Source organism: Zonotrichia albicollis, chromosome 22 (assembly GCF_047830755.1).
Source record: "Zonotrichia albicollis isolate bZonAlb1 chromosome 22, bZonAlb1.hap1, whole genome shotgun sequence".
Taxonomy (NCBI): domain Eukaryota; kingdom Metazoa; phylum Chordata; class Aves; order Passeriformes; family Passerellidae; genus Zonotrichia; species Zonotrichia albicollis.
In genome coordinates this window covers 7,043,802-7,065,983 of record NC_133840.1, presented here as the reverse complement: position 1 = coordinate 7,065,983, position 22,182 = coordinate 7,043,802, and the positions used below count along the sequence as shown (strand labels likewise).

Genomic DNA, 22,182 nt, shown 5'->3' with positions numbered 1-22,182 from the left:
AGATGTATGTTGACTGTAAAGTGACTTGATTGTTATCTTCCAGGTGCTTATAAATGGACTTTTTATTTACTGCTTCATTTTTTTCATGGGTATTTATGTAAAAATGGCTGGCTTCTGTTCTCCATTTTTAACAATCAGCATCATCCTGCCCTTCTGCCCACAGGATCACAGGACAGCCTCCAGAAATTCTTGAACATGTTCACCAGTCACTCACCTGAGCACTCTCTAAGTGCTCTCAAGATACTGTGGCTCACATAATCAGAAACTTCAGGATTGCCTTAATAAGTCAATAATGCAATAATTAGCACGATCTTTTTTCCTTTGGATGCTATGTTTGTGAGAGAGACACTGTAAAACCTTTCATTTTTAAACTTTGTGCACTATTTTGGTCATGCCCAGAAACTCAACCTCCCAACTGGGTAAGTCTGAATGTGGATTCCCCTCACACCCAGAGAAGAAAGTATAAAAGAAGCTGGGAAACTGGAAAAAGGATTTTAAGGACTGATTGAAGTCAACCCAAGTATGGCAAGAGAGAGCCCTGGGGTTTTATGTAGTGCAGGCCCAGCAGAGAAATAAGGCAGGGAAGCAGCGGATATCCCACCTATTAATTTTGCACTTTGTGTTTGGCTTTACCAGATTCCTTTAGCTGTAGTGCTTTAACACAATAAGTGGTGTAAAATGTTTTAACTTTCTCAAAGAAGCCCAAATACTTTTAGCAGATGACTTGATCTCTCGTGCCAGTGAGCGTGTGCTTCAGTCTCTGAGCAATTTCCCTTTGACAGAGTGCCCAGTCCTGCAGCAGAACAGCTGAAGGCACAAAGTAATTTGATTGAAATTTTAAGACATCTTGAGGGATCTAAGGTTTGCCCATCAAGAAGAACCACTTTTCACCTTTCCCTCACTTCTGCCTCTTAAAAATCCATAAGGAAGAAGGAAAAAAAAAATCCCCCAACCCTTAATTTATATTTAGAAGCTGACTGTTTTCCTTGAATCCCTTTCTGGCTCAGCCAAACTCAGAGCCTAGGCTGACAGCTGTGAGTTTGTACCATCAATTTCCATGTACATGTTCCTCAGATAATTACCTGAGGGAGCAGGTTTCAAACCACAGCGTGTGGCCCAGGGCCAAGGCGATAGAGATCTGGCATTGTGTGGGAAGAAGGGTCAGTGCAAATCAAATATGAGCCCCATTCCCACATGAAAAGGAAATAAAAGCTCCACGTGCAGGCATGTGGAGAAGCTTCTCCTAAGTCCCTCAGCTTAAATATAACCAAGCAGGAAAAATAATGCTGGCAAGGAAATAGAGCTGTGTTTATTGGCCATTCGGTGCCCAGCAGGACTCAAACCCTTCAGTGCTGGTTTTTCATTAATGCTGCACTGGAAATCCTGGCGGCCTGCTTGTTTTAGGAGCTGAAAATCTTCTGTATGCTGGAGGCAGGAATAAAAGTTTGCAGCAAAGAACATAAAAGGGAAAAGTTGACATGGCTGTGAGCAACTTGGGTGGAAAGCCTGAAGCTCCCCACACAGACAGTGCAGAAACAGGTTCCTCCACACAGGATGAAGTGTACTGGAGGTTGGTCCCCCAGGGATGTGAGCCAGCCACCCTCTGCCTCTGAGCATGAAGGGAGGCCAGGGTGACCACCTTGGGCTGCAATGTCTCACCTTCAGGTGCCTAAATTAGGGCAGGTAAATCCCATGTAGACAGGGGCTTGCAGATAGTGGTGCTTCAGGGGGAACAGCTCTGGGAGAAGGAAATGCCATCATGTCCTGCCATGCTGGTGAAACTCAAACTGCCAGGGATGGCTCCAAAGGCGCCATGTTCTGTTTGTCCAGGACATTGACCCCAGTGTCTGGTTCCTTTCCTACAAACAAGAGCAACGCAGTTTCTACAACCAAATTGTTTCAGTGGCTTGTTCAACAAGCATGGGCTCACCTGTAAATCATCCCCAGTGTCACCCTGTCAGAAACTGCTGGATTTTGATGTGTGTGGAATGGCTCTGTGCTAACAGGGGACCTGCAGGTGGCCATCAAGGTGTCCCTGGGGCTGCAGGACAAAAGAGCTCAGGCAGCACAGTCACCTGAGCCAGCTGCTGGGTTTATTCCCCACCAGTGTCACCTGTCCCACCCTGGAAAGGCACAGACCCCAGCCTTGGTGTGGTGTCCTGTGAGTCAGCTGTGGATGCTCTTGAAAAGTCAGGAATTCTTCCCATACAAAAACTCCAGGCAGTGTAATCCAAATTGCTATATTTAGGCATTTGAGCCACAACTCACTGAGTGCCCCCAGTGTAACAGAGCAAAAGGAGTGTGAGGAAGTAGCAAAGAATTTGTCCCACATAAAGACTAAATATCCATTATCAGCAATCTCCTTGGCCTGCTTCCTCTGTTGTTTCTTTCCCTCTGGAGATTTGGCAATTGGATTGATTTGCTGCCTGACTCACTGTCTTAGATTGAGATACTGAGAATTGCTGACAGTATTAATAAAATTAGCATTAGGGAGGATGTTTGAACATTTGCCTTTGACGTTTTTAGAGGAGAGAGCTGACATTTAGTTTAAGTTAAAAAGTTACTTAATTGCCATTATTTTTTCCCTGACCAACGTCTTTGTAGTTTTCATGTGAAAACTTACTCCAGAACTAAGAATTTCAGATTGCAAGCTTTGGTCTTTCTTTTTGCTGAGAATCCCTGATTAGTTAAGAAAGCACTAGATATTAACAGCATTCTTGAGAGAAATATTTTCATAAAACCATAAAATACATGTACAAGTATCTCCAGCAGTATTGTTTTATGATAGTGAGGATTATTTTGTTCTGTCTTAGGTGACATAAAGGTCAAACTGAAATAATAGTCATAGTGTCAAAATCTAAGGACAGGCAAATAATTTTCAAGAATGGTTTGCATCATTACTTTTAAATGCAGTTGCCTGGTCTTTAGGATTTGTGGTTAACTTTTGCTCCCTGTGGGAAATGACTGAATTGAGGAGACATTTGTTTCATGTCATGACTGCTCTTTATCTACACACCCTGCACTGTTTTCACGTGGTACAATTAATCCCCAGGGAACAGCAGCAGGCTGAGCTTGGGTTTGCTCTGGTCAGCAAGAGGATCACTTCCCAACAGTCATTTTGGGCAATTTTCAGAAGTCCTCAAAGGTTTAATTTGGGTGTTTGTTGTTTTGTGCTCTTTGTCTGACAAGTGGAGCTGTGTGATGTCACTGAGAGTCTTCTTGAATGTTCCCTTTCCATAACCATTAGGACAAACTGTCCATGCAAGGTGTGGAATAGTGTGAAAGATCTTCCACCTGCTAACACTCATTTATAGGTTGTATCCTCTTAAATAGGATCCTTTTTATCCTTTTAAATTTGGCACTGCTGGTCACCTCCCTGTTTCCTGTGTCCTCCTGTCTGTTTCCTGCTGGCCTCAGCCCTTGGGTGGTGGGAATGCCATTTTTTGGGGCTGCCGCTGCCATTGCTTTGTGCCTCCTGTGTAATTTTGAGGCCCTACATGCTGGCTGTGTGCTGCTAGCAGCAGACCCAGCTCCTCTTCAGGGGAGTTTTCTGAGGGGGAATCCAGCAGAAAGCTGTGCCAGTCCCAGCTGAACATGTGTGGGGTCGAATTCCTGCTGCCTTTAATGAAGAGCCAGTGCCAGAATCTAAAACAACTTTTCCTGCTCTCCCATAGACAGCATTGCTTGTTCCATCCCACAAAAATCTGCTATTCTCTTATCCATTTTCCCCTTTCTCTGACTGCAAAAAGTATAAATTATTTTAGTGCAAAAATTTTGGAAGGTTTTCTCCCTCTTCCCCATTTCCTGAAAAGCTTGCATACAGAGTGAGACACTCATAAGCTTTTCCGAGATAAGAATTTAATTTATTTATGCCTCACTGTTCCAAGCATGGCTACAGACTGGTTTGGAAATTTGCTGTTCCAACTTTAACAGGTCACTGCATGGAAAGGAGCAGCTGGATTTTCCTCCAGAGCAGCCGTCAGCTGTTGGAAATCTCTTGATACTCCCCTGGCTTCTCCAGATTCAGCATTAACTTCTCCTTCCTGTAACAGGAATTATGCTATGTGCTGTAGACTCTTTAGCTAGAAAAAGTGGGAAAGCACAGGAGGGGAATACAGCAGATGCTGTATGCCAGCCCCACCATTGCTCTGACTCCTTTTCACCTCCATAAGGTCAAAGTGTAGGAGAAAAATCCCTCTCTAAAATCCAATATGCCACAATCTGTCTGAAATGACTCCTGTAGCTCAGGCAAGTGGGCAATGAGTCCAAACTTCAGAAATGTGAATTACTCCATGTTTTACACTGCTTTTCCCTTTCACCTCTTCCCCTCTTAGGAAGTGCCTCCTGTAAGAGCCTGAATGAGGGATGGGGGACTCCAGGCAGTCTCTAAAATGCAGTTTATTGGATCCAAGGTGTCACAGCAGTCCAGGGCCGTGGGTGACAGAGCTGTGCCCACAGCTGTCAGCTCCAGCTGCAGGCAGCCCTGGAGACCCTGAGTTTAGGTTACAATGCATTATATACTTTTCTTTACTGAGCATCTTAATACAGCAGAACCAATCTATACCTTAACTTCTATCTACAGCCTATCATAATTGCTGTAATTACCATATTCATGTTACTGTTCTCCAATCACTAACAGTCAGTACATTACAGTTTAAGACAGAAGTTGTTTTTCAGTTTTCTTGCAGTGGGAAATTCTGAGACCTTTTTTTCTACTTGCCACATTTGCTGCCTTGTTTCCCTGTGCTCTCTTTCTGCTTGGTAAAAACATCTTCTTGTTTGGGGTGGGTTTATCCTTTGCTCTAAGTCATAAAAACCCTTCTAACTAACCCACCCTTTGCCTCCTTGGTTATCCAGTAAGACTGGCTCAGCAATTCTTTTCTTCTATATGAAAACTTGCTTCCATCTCTATTCCTTCTTCATCATCTACATTCAAAAATCTTCCTGCTAAGCACACATATCTGTGAGACTTTCTTGTCAAGCTTTCATCCTTCCCAACAGCCTCCTCCAGTGCACATTGCAGAACTCCAGGACAGCTGAGGGATGGAGGCAGCAGCCCCATTTCTCATCTCACATGGCTGCATGGCAGCAGGATTGTGCTGACTCTGCTGAGCTGCTCCTGATTTGTGCAGATAGAATGACCCACGTGTGAAATCTGTGTGATGACATCTGCAGGAGATGTAATGCAGCCAAGTAACTTTGCCATGAGAACAGTTCTAGTGTTGCTTGACTTTCTTTTAGAATACAATGACGAAAACATCATATTGTATTAAGTAGTACTTGATTAATGTAAGCCATGAGAGAGAGAAATTCAAGCAACTTGCTCCTTTGAGCTGGATGTTTACTGAGAACTGAGCCAGAGTGACATAACTGGTGACTTTTTTCAGAAGTTGAGCTGTTGGTTACCTCTCGTCTCAACTTTACTGAGATTTGTCCTTCAACACCAGCTAAAAAAATCTGAAAGCAGGTTTTCTGCTTGATCTTTCACATTCTTGTATCACAGCCCTCATCAGGGTGCTCCTTGCTCTGAACTTTGTTCTGTAATTTGTCAGTCCTGAATGTCTCCAAAGGCTGTGGAACAGAAGCTGCACATGGAAGAGTGTCCCAAGGCAGAGCTGCAGGCACTGGCAGCACAGTGCTTAACCTCAGCAGGGAGTTGATTGATGGACATTTTGCATACAGTCACAATCCACAGAACTTTTACATGTAACTAAAACTGATTATGGGAAGAGAATAAAGTGAGAAGGGGAAAGGACAGGGGAAAATGCCACACAGTTACCACTGCTGGTTATCAGAACTTGCAATTTATGTCCTGTGAAAAACAAAGAGAAATAACTGAAAGTCAGAAGGGAAGAGTTACTGGCCATGACATCATTAACTCAGTTAATATAAAACATTAAATGCTCACAAATGGGAGACTTGTCTGTTGAGCTGCTGGTAAAAGGGATGGATTCTGCCTGGTATAAAATGACATGGTTCCAGTTTGACAGGTCAGATTTGCTGGCCTTTAGTGTGGTTCTGTCCAGACCAGGAGATCCTCAATTCTTTGTGATTAGTGTGACCTTTTCCCCTTAGCCTTTCTGGTTAAGGTACAAGACAGAGGATATACATTTGGCTGTAGGTTGCAAGGAGCCTGAGGACACTCAAGATGAAGTTTCCAGATCCTTTTGATGCACTGTTGACCATTTTCAGGCACTTTCCCTCTTCCCTATGTTCTGAACTCTGAGCTATTCATTAAAAGGGAAGAAAGAAAAAGCAGTTCCCTCTAGCTGAGGCACTTAATCATGTTTGGGAGCTCCAGATGCAGCCCCTGAATGAGCTCAGTCTGAGGCTGGGCTCTCCCCGGGGGATATTAGCGGCTCATCGTTCGCACTCCAGCTCCCGTAATGACAGTGGGATTATCAGAGAAAATCCCCCCTGCACCAGCGAATCTGAACTCCAATTCACAAAATAAAACAGCTGGATTAGCACAGGCAAGGCCAAGTTATCTGGGGGAGGAGTACATCACGTCCCGTGAGCAGAGCAGGCATGGCCTGAGCAGCGTTCCATGGTTTGTCTGACCATGAAATAATCTGAGGTTCTCTTGGTTTGTGTGGGGCAAGGTCTTCACAAAACCCTCCTGAAATATGGCTGGCTTTAGCATTCCTGTCGATGGTCCTGTATGTGAGAAACTTTGAAAATTTAAAGAGGTTTATTAAACCTTGACAAAAATACAACAAAAGGACTATATAAGGAAAAATTCACCGTGCTGGGAACTGCCCTCATGGATACCATTTGGCTGGTTCATCTCTAAGAGGGATGCTCAATCTTTTATACCCCTGAGGGTATGTGATAGATGAGTAATGCAATGATTGACTCTCACAATTAATAGACAAATATCATGTATATAGGTTAAGAAAAGTTTTATAGGTTTATATTTATGTTGTAACCCCTCACGTGGTTATCAAGGGACAGCTGGAGTTGGGACATCTGGGAGGGCTGAGTTGTCACTGTGGAACATCTGACCTCCAATGAGGGTTTGAGGAAGAGATCTCCACCACTGGACAGTGAAGAAGGGGTTGATGGCCAGAACTTTGGAAGGGGTTAAAGGGTTAAAAAGGGAAAAACCTCCATTGTGAGGGGGCTGAGCACATGGCGAGGAAAATCTTTTGCTCCCAGCGCCGTAACCTTTTTTCTTTATTCAATCCTCTGTTGTATTTTTGATAAGGTTTAATAAACCTTCCTAAACTATGACAAGTGAGTAGCTATTTCTCACAGGCTGCATCAGCCAGCCCTGGCCCCTCCAAAGTCTGTCAGCCAGCTCTTCTGTGCCATTTATCAGTGCAGACTGCTTTGTACCTGGATTGGAGCTCAGGTGTTGCCATCCTCACACCCTAGGCACCCTCAAGCTGTTCCATTCCCACCTGCCCCATGCCAGGGACACCTGTGCAGCTTCTTTGTACCTGTCCCAGACAGCCACTGATGTCTGATGGCAACAATACAGGAGGGAAAGGGAACCATGGGGAGAGCAGAGGGCATCTAAACTACAGCAACATAACTGTACATCACTAAAGCTTTCCTTAATATTCACACAATAGTTATCTTTTAATTGTGAGAGCCAGTAATCTCATTATGCTTCTATAACATGTAGGAGTGTGACTTTGTGGTAAAACTCTCCTTCTGACTTTCAGTGAGCTCACACCCCCCCATGTCTTGGCCAGTGCTAATCATAATTGCTCGTTAATTGGAAAATGGTGAGGGAAATTGGTAGCCTGCTATAGAATGAAATATTCCATGGACATCTGGAGTTAGATGCATATATCCAAGGGGTGTGAAGTAAGAAAGCAATTGTCTGTGTCTCCAGGGAGCTGTAACCCTGTCAGTAATATATTTTTTGTCCAGAGAATGTAGCAGGAAGGATGCCTGCTCCTTGGAAAAGTATGGACAGCGTCGGTATTGTCAGGAAAATTAATCCACAAACACCAGAGGTTTATGCCCAAAAAGGAGACAGAGGAGTCCTTTTACTTTATTTGAATAAAGGGATAGGCCATGGGGCATTCCCCTGGGGTCTCAAATTTTTGGAGGACTCAGTCTCCTTTTTATCCCAACTTCCAGCCACATTCCCCTTCTCTCTTTCCCCATTTCTGAGGTACTTCAGAGGTTCAGACTTCCCAAAACACCTGATACCAGAGATTTCCCTCTAATGTACAACCCTCCCTTTTAATTTTTAATTCTTATGAAATGTAGGCTTTTCCCCCATTGTTTCGTTCATCTTTTAGTACCCAGTTTCATTTATCAGCAAACCTAAAGTTTATTTGTAAAAGCAAATATCTTTTTCCATTCATCAGTGGAATCCTTCCCATTGTTTCTTTTGTCTCTCAGTGCTGGTTTTATCTACCAGCAGACCCAGAGCTGGTTTGTAAAGACAAATCCCTCATTCCTCTCCGTACTGAGGTAAGGGATCCTCCTCCTGCCCTGTGAGGGCCAAGGACACAGAGTCTCACTCAAGGCTGATGTGAGTGGAGCCCACCAAACATGGCAGGAGGTGGCTGGGCAGGTATTTCACCACCTGGAATATCAACCAAGCTTCAGAGCTTAAAAACATCTCATCTACCCTCCACAATGAGAATTCCAGATGCATTTCCATCCCATGATTTTCAGTTAATCTTCCACTGGTTTGTGATTTTTGAGGAGGCATAGATTGAATCCAGGCATGCTAGCTCAGCTGAATTTCTAAGTGGTAGGGGTTTTTAATTTTTGTTTATTTGTTTAAAAATAATTTTTCCCTTTGAAATTTCTTCAATACCAAAGGGTAAATGGATTCTTGGGCACTAATTTAAGATATTGCTACTAATAATAACCTAATGCTTTCTGTTTGTCAAAAGCTGAGAATCAGCACTGATGAAAGATGAAACTGCCCCAAGTTTCTTGGCAAAAGTGATGGAGGCAAATATTTCAGAGGTCACTTCAATTCCGAAATTTGCTTCCTCAGAGATTGTGCTGTGGTAACATTTGCCTTCTAGATGTTATCAGAGAAGCACTGGAATTTCATAGTAACTGAAATGAAAGAATTTTAGGATGTAGAGTCTGGCTGTTGGAGATATCCCTGCCCTGCTGTTCTCATTAACCTTGCTGGTGTTGCAGGCAGTCCCTGTGCAGCCCAGGTCCAGCCTTTGTCAGTCAGCATCTTACAGCTCAAGCTCAAAATGATTTGGTTGTCCTCATTCGCTGATAACACACTTGACTCTTGTCCTATTTGTTATCTATTGGCTCTTCAATAAGGTTATGTGCATTTTCTCTTTTTTTTTTTTTTTTTTTAAAAAGCGAACATAACCCCAGACTTGCTTGTACATTAATTAACTTTGCAAGTTAAATAGTGCTCTCTCATTTAGCAGCAATGCTGCAGGAACACCAAGACACCACTCAGAGCAGAGCCCTCTGTGGGCATGGAGCAAACACAGCTGCAGCAGGACCTGCCAGGTGGCAGCTTCTGCAGCCCCAAATATTCCCTTTTTTGCATGGGAATAATGGAGACTCTGAAGAAATGCTGCATTGGTAGATGCTACAGCTCAAAGGCAGCAATGTAGGAAATCAAAATACCTTTTAGGTTTTCTGTGCACATTTTGATACCATCCTAATTTTGATATTTGTCATTCTTGCACAGCATTAAACTCCTGTTGCTTTTGATTCTTAGATGAGTTCAGCTGCTCCAAATTTACCCCCTGTTCCTAGACTGGAATTCTGACCTGTATCTTACTGGGTGGAGCAGGAAGGCTGGGCCCAGACACTGGTAGGAAATTTATTTGTGGCTTTTTTTCAGCTAAACTGAATCTGGCAGCATCTTGAGAGCAGCTGTTGATGTGTGGTGCTCCTGCAGTTGGTGCCTCTCCTTGGGGTATCCTGGACCTCAGGGAGAAGGAATTGAAATACCTTTTTATTGGGAAAATAGGGAGCTTGAAGTGGGAGAATGTCCTTTTGAAAGCAGAGGCTGTGGAAGCAGATGGCCTGTTCTAGAAGTCATCAAGTGGCTGCTCTGATCTCAGATCAGAAATGAAGTGCCTGTTTCTGTGAGCAGGTGAAAATACCACAGGATATGGTCAGATTTCTAAGAAGTTTCAACACCTACTTACGCTGTTTCTTTCCTTATCTTCCTCCAGCAATCACGAGTCATGTGGAACACCTTTTTCATGGAATTGAGCTGCAGGTTGAAAACCCCTCTGCAGTAGATTGTGAGCAGGTTGCTGCTTTGACTTTTCAATTTATATCACTGAAGACAAATTTTATTAGTAAAATCTTGGTCAACTCAGCAGTGAATTTTTAGGCTCTGACTGGGTGCCTGGAGCTGCATTTCTTTGAACTGTCTTCTAGAGGAACTGCAGCTGTATAAATGGATGAAGACTGTGGAAAGAAACTATAAATATGGCTTTATTAAGGTGGGTTTTTAAATCAAAGTGACTTTTTGAAATATTTTAATGAACCCTAAAAACTATTTTGCAGTCCTTTCCAACAGTTATGTTACTTTTTAGCAGTGGGAGAGGAGGGGGATGTTAGTGAGGGAAATGTGGCCATTGCATCTGTGGCAGTGCCTTTTCCATGGACTTGGCTGGACAGAAAACTTCAAATGTCCAGGGGCTAGAATGCCTCTTCTGCTACTAATTTTCATGGTGTAAAGTGTAGCCAGGTTTCACAGGGATACCACTGGGATGGAGTTGTGGAGTGAGGAATTTGGGGGCATTTGAGACATTTCCTGTTGCCTTGAAGCTTTTTCAATGGGCAGTGCTTTACCAGGAATGTGACAAACCTACTCAATGTATGTTTTCCTTGCTGGAAGTAAATTGAAAACAACAATTTAGCACATAAAAAAGAAAAAAAAAAAAAAAGAAAAGTGCAAGCATTGCTTGCTGATGGTTTAGTGCCTTCTATTCCCCTTGTGTTCTTGTCCTAGAGAGTTTAGGATCTGTGCTTAAGCACACCTGGCAGGATTCAGGATTCCACAAGCCAGCTGGTCCTTGGTGTTGGCTGTGCTGGGAGTCAGTGGTGGGCTCAGTGAGCACCACTGAACTGTGCTTCCTCAGCAGCTGGGGCTGGGAAACTACATGGTGGGGCTTCACATCAGAAAAGACACGTCCATTCCAGCTTAAACACACATCTCCACATCCCAGGGACTCCAAACCTGGCTTCAGTGAGCTCCAGAGGGACTCAGAGTGAAACAGGCAGAGAGTGGAGGGAGATGGGTGGTCAGTGGAAAGTCAGGGCTAAACCTCTGGCAGTTCTGTCTTGCTCATTCTCCACCATAACACCACTGGGCAAGGTTCCTTACTGAAGGAACCATAGCATGAAGGAAATAATTCAGGAAGCAGCTCAGTAGTATTGCAGAGTGTACAAATTGCTGTGATGGAAGCAGTTTTTCCTCTGGGTGTGTGCACATGGACATGTCTGTGTAAATGAATGTGTAAAAGGCACTGGAGTGCATCATCCAGAGGTGGTCTGAGCTGGGATTTCCACTCAGCAGAACCTGATGTGGGGAGGCTTTGTAGCAACTGCAGTGTTCTGTTTGGGGACGTGTTCCAGATACACAGTACCATCATGGTAAAAATGATTTTGGCACAGAGGTAAGCACCTCTCTTTTAATTCAAGTGTCACATTTTACCCGCTTGCAGTTTCCTGCTTGTATGTTTTGGCTTTTGCCCAGCACCTCAGGCTATGTGTGCTCATCTGGTTTTGATAAAACATTGAACTTAGACAATACATCTTCTTGGACATTTCTTCCTGTTAGATTCAAGTGTGATACAAAGCAACCAGCACTTGATCAGTAGCAGACACTGTTTTTATCAAGCATTGTTGGATGTTCATTAGCCATGAAAGGACTGGAGAGAAAACTTGCCACAGGACAGGCTGGTGCTTCTCCTTCCTTAGCCACCTCAGTGGCTGCCTGTTGGGTGCTTTTTGAAGCCCATGTTCACTGCAATATCCAAGTTATTTGGCTGGTGTTTATCTTGCCTCTTTCATAGTTTGTTAGTCTGCTAAGAGAGAGAAAAATGCTCCTGAGATTTTGAACAGTGGCAGATGAATGGGAGTAGTAACCTCATTAAAAATCATCTCCCTAACCTGACATTTAGGTAGCATTTGAGAATGCAGTGCAGTAAAATGTTGGGTGAAAAGAGGAATAAAAATTGCATTTCTCATGGTGTGCCCAGGGCCACTATGCCTGGCCCTAAATTTTGATGTTTACCCCTACTAAAACATCCCCCTGAGAACTATGAGCACCAATGCTTAAAGCTCTAAGGACTTGGTGGTGCCCCAAACCCACCTAGAGGAGCCTGTTCTATAATCTGTGACCTCTGATATGACTGTGAGTCACTGAGCCTCTGTTACATCCTTCACATCCTGATATATGCAAGGAAAGGATGCACCACATCCTTGTTTATTAGACAGCGAGCTAAAACATTAAATAAGGCATTTATCTCACTGAAGTTCATCTGTCTGCCTGTCTCCTTTTCACCTGGGCTCCCCTTGGAGGAGGGAAAGGAGGGATATCTCCAAAGGCTGAGCATGATTTCCATGCCTGGCAAGTACACCAGAGGTTTCAGTGTCACCACATGGTGTTAGTGATGCCCAAGGAGCTTGGGATGGCTGCCCTGTCCCTCTGTCAGCACCATCCCTTGTGGAGAAATTGCCTAAATTCCAGTCCCAGGGGAGCTCTGCCTTGCAGCAGGGCACTGTCCCTGTCCTGTCCTGTCCTGCTCCTGGGGATCCTGGTGCTGTGCCAGGACAGCAGCTCCCACCGCCCTTGCTGTGGTGCTGGTTTCAGTGCTGGCACCCAGTGTCCAGCTCTTCCAGCAGGAGGAAATGGGTGACACTCCATGAAAACGTTCTGGATAAGCTGGTCCTGGTGCTGTTGGGAAGCCTGAGTTGTACAGGGAGATAAAAGACACTCAGGCTTGCAGAGCAGCACCATCAGAGGTTTTGGCCTGACCTCAGGCTCTGACAGACGTGTTTATCCAGCATGAGGGGGGCTGGAGGCACTGCAAGGACCTCTTTGTTCTCAGCTTTTTTATCTCTTCGTGTCTCATCTCCCTTCCTTCCCCTGGTGGACCGAGATGAAAGTTGTGTGCACCCCTCTGCAAGCTTCCTCAGAGATCCAACTGAAATACCTCATCCTTGGAGCACATGGCAGGGCTGAGCCATTGAACCCATTCCACTGGAGGCTCACAGCCCCAGAGCTTTTTTTGGTCTTGTTTCTGGGATTATGGATATTCAAAACTGAGGTTGAACACTTAAACTTTTATGGGAAAGGCTGGTAGAGCTTAATGTGCTCTTTGGTTTTCAGCAGATTTTTTTGCTCAATGTGGAACTGAGTTTTGCCATCTTGCTGCAATACTATACTCCAATAAATAAATGCAGTAGAATACCATTTAATTTGTATGAGTTGCACCCCCTAAAATCCTCTAGGCTATTTGAACAGATTACAAACCAAACCCCAGAGTTTTTCCCTAATTTTCCAGCTGTGCAAATCCATCCTTGGATATTAAAGAGACTAATTCTCATTATACATTTTCTGTCTCCTCTATCATGACCAATTTGCTAGAAAAATCAAAGATCTGGTTCTTGGAATGTTGTAACTAACAAGTGTTTTTTAAATCATATCTTAATCCTTAAAGGCAGGAGATAACTCTCAGAGTAAAAGCTGCCTGCAAGTTTCCCAGTGACACTGAAATACCTGATAGACCCTCACTAAATCTGTCTCCAGGTCCAGGGATTAGAAGGCAGCTGACAATTTTCATTAATGATATGTAGGATGAGTGGGAAATCCAACTTAGACTCCCTGTATTGGTTGTTGTGATGATTGAAATGTGGTTTTATTTTTGCCTTTATCACATGTACATGGAAAAGAAGAAATACATAGCAGAGGTTCCATTTTTTTGAAGTGTCACTCATCTGAGCCATCTCTGATGTAAAAAATGAAGTTGCTTTTACAGAAACCATACAAAACCATTGTCAGGGCTTATATGAAATACTGTTGTGTCCTAATAATAACTTCTAGCTGAAAAATCTTGGCATCCTGCAGCTTAGGAAAGGGTTTTAAAATTCACCTTCAGTTTTTGGGCAACAGGCAAAACATGTGGCTCTGTTTAGGAGCTATTTTTGTTAAAGCTTGACAATACAGGATGATAAAATACAGCTGCATTGTTTAAACTTTCAATTTAATTTCTGGTTTGGGTCCAAGCTGTTTCATCAATATGGCGCCATTCATTTCAAAACAAAGCCCTTGGAAGGGTCTCCATTACCCCACCATTGATCAAGAGGGTGTTAAAATGTACAGCCTAATTATGTTCCTGGCCTGTTTGGAATTCCAGGATTGGATTTTTATAACTGTCAAATTTGCAATCAGGGTAACTTTCCATGACAATTAGTCAGAATTATTAGTGCTTTCCTTGCCAGGGAGTTATAACTGATGGTGGTGGCTCACTTTTCAAGGCTCACTAAGAGTCAAAGGCAACATATATCTTACAGAAGAGCCATTTGACTGCAAAATTGTCTGCACTGAACTGCACCCGAGCCTCTACTACTGTTACAGTCATTTTTATCTGTCCTCTAGGGCTGAGTTGTGGCTACAACCTCTATTACAAGCTTTGTACATAGAATTACCACTGGGTTCTGTCTTGTTGCAAGGTGGGACTCAAGAAATTGTGACATGAGGAAGCTCATCCTTGAGTATTTTACTCAAGTTTACCTGGTACTCAAAAGGTTGCTGATTTTGGTCAATTATTGCTTCGAATCTTTAAAATGAACCAAGAAGAAACATCTGTACAACCTGAGGAAGGCTGAATCCTCTCAGCCTGATACCTGACTCCTGTCTGTGTGCAAGGCTGAGTTTGTGCTAAACCTGAGATGTTTGCCCAGGTGGGAATTCCTTCTTGGTACAGCTCTATACTAAATATTCAAGGGAAAAAATAAAGAAGAAAACAGTTACAACCACAAGCAAGGCCAAACCCAAAGACATTAAAGACATTATCCACCCCATCCTGTCTAATGCAGCACTTTGCAGATGTGGTTCCTTAGCCCAAATGCTGGTGCATGAGGGTATTTGCTCACGGGAGAACAAACACTGGCAGAAAAGAGCAATCACTGAGCCTTGTCTCCTGTGCTGCATCAATTTTGGAGGCAGCTGTTTGAGGTGCAGATGACCTTGTGCTGATATGGGCAGATTTTTGATGAGCTGCCTGGCATGGCAGGCAATGACCATGTCCTCATCCCTGCAGGAGCTCCATGAGCCCCTTCCTTCCCAGGGGCTGCTCCACTCCCTGTTCCCTCCCTGTGCCTGCTCCTCCTCCCACCCTGCTCTGCCCTTTCTGTCCCACTGCCACAGTGGAACGGCCACATGGATTAAGGAATTGATCTCCTTGAAAAATTATCTCCTTGAAAAATTATCAATTACTATCTCCAGATTGGGTTATTTTTCACCTTTCTCCTTATCTGGAAGTGTCCCTCCATGAGCTGCAGGCACTCATTCTAAAAGCCAAGGTAGCAACTCAAACAGTTAAACTTAACCACAAGTGGCTTGAGCACCTCTAGCTTTCCCCAGGCAGCCAGAGCCTACCTTTTTCTCTTAGGTCATCTCTTTTTCTCTTAGGACATCTCTTTTCCTCTTAGAACATTTTTATTTTTTTCCTTAGAACACCTATTTTTCTCTTATAACACCTGGAACATCTCTGCGTCCTCTAACGGGTATTTACCTGGACAGTCATGGGATTGTTTTTGACAAAAAGATCTGGAATTTAACTTTATTGATACAGGTTCCAAGTTGCTCATACCCCTAATCCTGCAAAACGTTTGCCCTGGAAGAAAGAGGGATTGTACTCAATTTTGCTTAATTAAATCAACCTAAACTAATTGTCAGCTAATAAAATAGTGTTGGTCAGCTCATAAAACAGAAATGAAGATTAAAAGAGCAGTTGCCATGAACAGGTGGTAACTCTGTTTCCAAGTTAGACCACATTACTCTCTGGCACAGAATCTCTGAGAATACCTCATATTCCAGGTTTTTTTTTCAAAAAAATGTTTATGAAACTTATAAAATATAGAGCTCATTTTATAACCAATTTTCTATCTCACCTGCCAAGAGCAGTGGGGGTTGAGCCAGCACAAGGCGGATGCAGAGTTTTAGGCAGATGTCCAGAAATGGATTCTCTGCACAGGGCTGTGGAATACATTTCTACCTTTGACTGGCCTTTCTGTTACAGTTCTTGAGGTTTGGTTTTTTCTTTCTTGTTGCTATTACAGAAAAGACCTAGCAAACATTTTTTTAATGTCATTGATCTTGACCTGACACTGTTGTGCAAAGGGAGAAACTCTGTTCTCACTGTGGATGCTGTTTAACTCTAGATGGATCTTGAGTTAGTTAACAGGATCCCTCTGGATTTGGCCTTTAGTATTTTTGTTGACTCTGCAGATCTTGCAGAAGGCATTAAACATTTATCTAATTTCATCTGGAAAAGACTAAACTGGAATCTTTCTCTGCTTCTCAAAGTAGAAGCAGAACTCGGTGGTTTGAAGTTGCTGTTAATGGTTGAATGATGAAAGAAAATTTATTACATAGTGATTATTCTATTATTGGGATAAGAGTGCAAAACCATATGGTTTTGAGCATTTTGTTATGGCTTGCAGGTAATGTGGATGCTCTGTAGTGGTGCAGGGCTTCCAGCACCAAAGAAACTTGCCATTTTCTGTGACCACCCATTCCCAAAAATCTCATGCAGGATGTGCTTGGTTGCTCTTAATTCCTTAAATGTGAAAGACAAGATTAATTTTCCTCCCCTTCACTCAGGATCAAAGTGGTGCCTCGATGCAGCCCCTCAGGCTGTGCTGACAGTGTCAGAGCACAGGGGAGGCTTCTGCCAGACTTGGGGTTCAAATGTGAAGCTCAGTTCTTGTTTCTCTGCACTCCTGCAGCTGATGTGTCCTTCCCTGGCATGCAGGGCAGCTGTTGTGGCCAAGGGTAACCAGATTTGAGGTTCTTTGGGATGTGGGGTCCCAGTTGTGGGTTTCCCTGGGTCTGGATTGAAGGCACTTGAGACAGTAGTTCATGTTGGGACTCAGATGTTTGTTATTTCTTATCAGTAAAACAGCCCCACTGCTGTGAGTTCTGCAGCTTTTCAATAGAAGGCACAAAGGTTGAGTGACACAGCAGAGCTGGAGGAAAGTTAAAGCATCATCCTCCAAAGAAATGTGTGTGGGCTTCAGTGACTCTGTGAGGGTCCTAAGGGGCTCCAGACATTGCTCAGATTGGCACTGGTGTAAATACACCAGCACCTCCTGTTCCTGCCAGTGAGGATGGGTAGGACTGTGAGCAAGTTGGCTGCTCAGCTTCCCAGGCCTCTGCACAAACCCATCCAGGACCCCAAACTAACAAAAACCACATTCAAAGCAATTATCTGATCTTGTTTGGTTGGTTTTAATGTGATGTTTCTAGACACTGGTACAACAAACACACTCTTGTAAACTCTTGTAACAGTTGTTTGCAGTTAGTATCTTCAAGATGGTTTTATGTGTGTGATCATGACTAATATCCATCACTTCAGTGGGACTGTCACCCTCTGCTGCTGGGGGAAGTTTTTCCTACTAAAACAATTATTTTCTCAGCTTGTTTAGCATTTTTCTTTTTCCTTTTATTATCCTTTTAGTCACAAAACACAGATACAGATTTGCTCATATATTTCCAGATGAAAGTGCTTTGTGATTCACAGACCTAAATAATTAGGTCTTCACAGACCTCAGACTGGTTGTAAAGGCAGTTGGAGTCGTCATCTCTGGCTTTACACTTGGAAACAGAAAAAGCCTGTAGAGGGAAGGTGACCAAAGCAGCTGAGAAGCAGAGCTGGGGGCAGACACCCCCTCTGCAGTGCACTCTGTTTTTCTAAGCATTAGGAGATGCTGCTGTGCCCATACTGCTAAAGGCTTTCTCCCCACCTTGACCCCCTCTCTTTTTTTTTTTGTCACAAACATCATTTTTAGCACATGCACCAGCAGCTGGAAAGGTGCTGGATTCTTCTCCCCATGGCTCACCCAAACCAACAGCAGCTGCTCTCCCTCCTGGCACCTAGGACCATTTATTCCCCATTGTGTGTGATGGAAGTAGCAACTGCTGTTACCCCAAAACCCACCCCAGCCCCAACCCCTGCCCCTTTCACACTGAGCCAGGGTGGATGCTGCAGCCTGTTCCCTCCAGGAGGTTTGTCTGAGGCTGAAATTCATGGAATTGTATTTCCTGGAAGTGTCACCTTTGAATCAGAGATGACACAGCATCATATCAGAAGGCAAATGGCAAAAGCCCCTATGTTTATTTGATCCTCTCTTCTTTTTAGACCTTAGTTTGCCACAGGTGGACCTGATTGGTCATTTACTAAATGCATTTCACATGCTTGGCTAATTAACAAGACATTGTAAATGTCTTTTTGTAAACATTTGTAAACAACCTATGAGAAAACCAGCAAAGCAGATTGTTAAAAAACACCACCTGCAGATGATTTTAATATTTGACTATCACTGTTTATCTCCAACTCCCTAAAGCTTCCCAGGCCAATTCATGGTAAGACTTATCCTGCTTGCTCTCTCTGTGGCCAGGCTGTCACATCCTCACTGGAAGCACCATTTCCAGAGGAGCTTTGGGGCAGTTTTGGGAGGGCAGTGTGTGCTGTGCATGCCAGGGCTGCTGCTGGCTCAGGGGCAATGGAGGTGCTCCTGTTCCTCACCCAGGCTTGCTTTGCTTCCCCTGCTGAGGCAGGGCTGTGCTGGGCCAGGCTTTGCCATGAGCAGTGACCATTCCTTGTCTCGGTGCTGGTTCCCTGTCTCAGTGCTCATTCATTCCCTGTCTCACTGCAGGTTCCCTGTCTCACTGCAGGTTCCCTGTCTCACTGCAGGTTCCCTGTCTCAATGCAGGTTCCCTGTCTCAATGCAGGTTCCCTGTCTCAATGCAGGTTCCCTGTCTCAGTGCTCACTCCCTGTCTCAGTGCTCACTCCTTGTCTCCCCCGCAGGTTCCTCTGGCCCCCAGCTCGGCTCCTCTCCCAGCCAGGACCGTAAGTGGCACCATGGGCAGAGCCCAGCAGCCTGGGGGAGGGGGGCAGTGCCAGCCTGGGGTGCCCTTTGCTTCTGGGAGGGGGGGTGTGAGTCTCTGCCTGCTCTCTGCCTCAGTTTCCCTCGAGGATCTGGGAAAGGAATGGCCTGATTCTCTCTGGGAACTGCCCAGGAGGTGCCTGATGAACACCTGGGAAAGGCCACCCTGCTTTCACTTTCCTTCTCCTTGCTGGGTTCACTGTCTGAGGCTCCTGGGGCTGTCTCAGCGGACCTGTTGTACTATCCTTGCCATTAAAGCTCAAGCCTCTATTTTCCTCAGTCTGCTTCTCATCAATCTTTTGGGGTGGGACGTGAGAGGAGCCAGGGATGGGTTTATCTGGGTTGAGTCCTCAGAGGGAGGGTGGCTGTGGCCTCATTTGCAGTTGCAGGCTCTCCCTTGAGGTTCCTCAGCCCTTGGCATCCAGCAGCCTGGTGTCTCCTTGTGTCTGAGTGTCTTGGAACAGCCTTCCTGAGAAAACCAAACTGGTTTTAAAGGTTGAAAGTGAATGAAAGCTGATTTGTTGCTTGCTAAAGCATGAGCTGTGTGTGGTAAATCTCCAAAATGATGTTAAAAATCGCTTCAAAGTTCTCTGGTGCAGGCTTAATTTTAGTCATTCAGCTTCCAAATGACACTCTGATTTTAGAATGTGGGCTAAACCCTTTGGAAGTGTGGGACCAGGCAGCAAGGCAGAGACAGTATTTCTTGGATGTGGTTATGGGCTTTTTCTGCACCCTGGTCATCTGCACTCAACATTTTGAGATTGTCACCTCAGACAAGGTGGGCTGGTAATAACAGTGTTATATTTAGCACTGGGAGGCTTTCAGAAGTGTGAGGAGCTGCCGCCATGTTTCCCAAAGGCACAGGAAGGTCTGTGTGTTTTCTTTCACACTGCAATGTTCTTCCTAAGCACTGCAGTACAGAGAGATCTGCAGATGCCTCTGGCTGCACTCAGGCACTTCCAGCCCTTCCCAAGGTGGGTGTCTCTGCCTGGCCTTTGCTATTGGCTGTTTCTGAGGCTTCAGCCCATTAGAAACTTCACTTTCAGGGAGTGAAGTGGAATTTAAGCTATCTGAATACGGTCCTTTGTGTCAAATCAAGTGATTTGCTAAAGTGAGGCCAGATTTGTGGGGAGAATCAATCTTTTTTATTAGATCAACTGATGTGGAAAAAGCAGACAAACTTGCAGGCATATTAACCCCTCTGCTTGCCTGTGTTTGTATTTCAAGAATGAGGAGACCTGTGTGCCAGGGGAGACTGTGCTTTAGGCTGTTCCTCAACAGTCTTGGTCTGAACACAGGCATGGATGGTATTTTTGGGTGTGCTTGTACACTTTTTGGGGAGAAAGCCTTTTCTCCCTCTGTATTTGGACGCTAGATGTTACTACAGAACAAATAATGGGCTCTGCTCTGCAGCTGACTCATTGTGCAAGTCTGGGGCTAATTACTGAATCCCTGTGTGCCTCCATTTCCATCTGTAACATGTCACAGATGCCCACCATTCATAAATCCCTTTCAGATTTCCAGATGAGGTGCTGTGTAAGTGTAGACCAGCATTAGTTTATGCATATTGTGCTGGTGGATAACACAAACCACATGCAGCAGAGAGAGGAGCCTCACAGATGTGTCTCCTTCCCCTGCAAAAGGCAAGGCCCAGGCTGATGATTTAGCACAGCACTAATTGGGCTAAAATAGGAGATTGCTTTTGTCCTGATGCAATTGTCACCATTCAAGTCCTCATTTACCAATGGTTCTTGGAGGTAGCCCAGTGCTTCTCTTTGAGCTGAGTAGAGCTCAGTGCCTTGCCTTTGGCAGCACAGCAATTGCCAGCAAACACCCCCTGTGCCCTCATTCCCCACCTCTGCAAAGGGACTAGGCCATGCTGTGGTGGGAATGTGCATCCTGCTCGGCCTCCAGCTGCACTTTGCACATTTTGGCTGGCATTTCCTAATCTCCAAACAGAGGCATTTGTTTGCAGTGCCACTCCTGGTGTTGCACACCCAGGAATCCCCATTTATTGATAAGAAAAGCTGTTCCCATGGCTGCAGGAGAGTGAGGGCCTGGCAGCTGTTCAGCATTAAGTCAGTTCTCAAAGTTTAAAGGATTTGTGGGCTGTGATGGTTTGGGTTCAGGCAATTACCTCTGGTGAAGTGCCTGAGAGTGTCTTGCAGACACATTTCATGGAGAAAGATGAACTTAAACAGTTAAGAGCTTTGATTTGATGAAGTGCCCTCCAGTTTCTGTATGGTACTGTTGGGGCTAAACTCAGTGGGTAAAAAACCTAGGAGCTCTCTGACTGCAGGAGAATTATGGTTGTTGCTTCCCATTGCAATCTGGCCCTGTGCTTGTTTTAAAGTGCCAAAATCACCCCTGTTGCCAGCAGGCACCAGTGACTGTGCATTGGCCTCTAAAGCTTGATCTGTGTCATTTGAAAGCCATACTTGGAGCTTTTTTTGTCAGTGTATTGTTGCCTGGTGCTCAGAAGTGACTATTGAGGGTGTGGGGTTGGAGGGATGGAGGTGTCTCTGGAGGTATCCAGTTCCTTCTTGGTGTATTGCAAGCAAATTGCACCATTCTGAGTTTATCCATTTTGGACTCTTCTCCCTGTTCCTCATCAGTGCTCAGAGGGAGGGTCAAAATTCATTGTCAGAACTCCACAGCTGTAAAAGTAACATAATATTGAGGCAGAGTGTGTGGGGTGACAGGCTGGGAGAGAAGATTGGCTGACAGCCAGCCTTACCCAATGCTTGCCATGCTCCAGAAGAAATCTCCCCACGTGCTAGTCCTTCATTCATGGGTCTGAACTTGCCATTTAAGGCATTTTAAAGGTGAGTTTCAGGGTGGAATCATCTAGAACCTCAAAATGAGGCTCCTCAAACTGCCACCAGCATGAGGGCTCTTGGGGACATGCTGTTTGTCACAGGGCAGAGAAAGTGCAAATAGGCAAATGGTGATTAAAGGCTTGGTCCCATCAGAAAGTGAATAGATCCCCATGTTTGGGAAGTGTTTACTGAGGTTTTGATTAAAACAACAGAATGCAGAAATCCTGGAAAACATTTTGATTATGAATATCCTTTGATTTTTTTCAATTT

General features: G+C 44.5%; 1 protein-coding gene across 7 annotated transcripts in view; it reads left to right on the top strand.

Moving 5' to 3' along the window:
• The window catches only part of COL26A1 (collagen type XXVI alpha 1 chain), a 169,658-nt gene that overhangs the window by 92,881 nt on the left and 54,595 nt on the right, over nucleotides 1-22,182 (top strand). For 5 of the 7 annotated variants that reach the window (XM_074556866.1, XM_074556869.1, XM_074556865.1 and 2 more), the window contains exon 4: nucleotides 19,015-19,056. The exons of the other annotated variants lie outside the window; for them this stretch is intronic. In XM_074556866.1, the coding sequence (XP_074412967.1) occupies nucleotides 19,015-19,056 (42 nt within the window). The remainder of the gene's footprint in view (nucleotides 1-19,014; nucleotides 19,057-22,182) is intronic. 7 annotated transcript variants of the gene reach the window in all.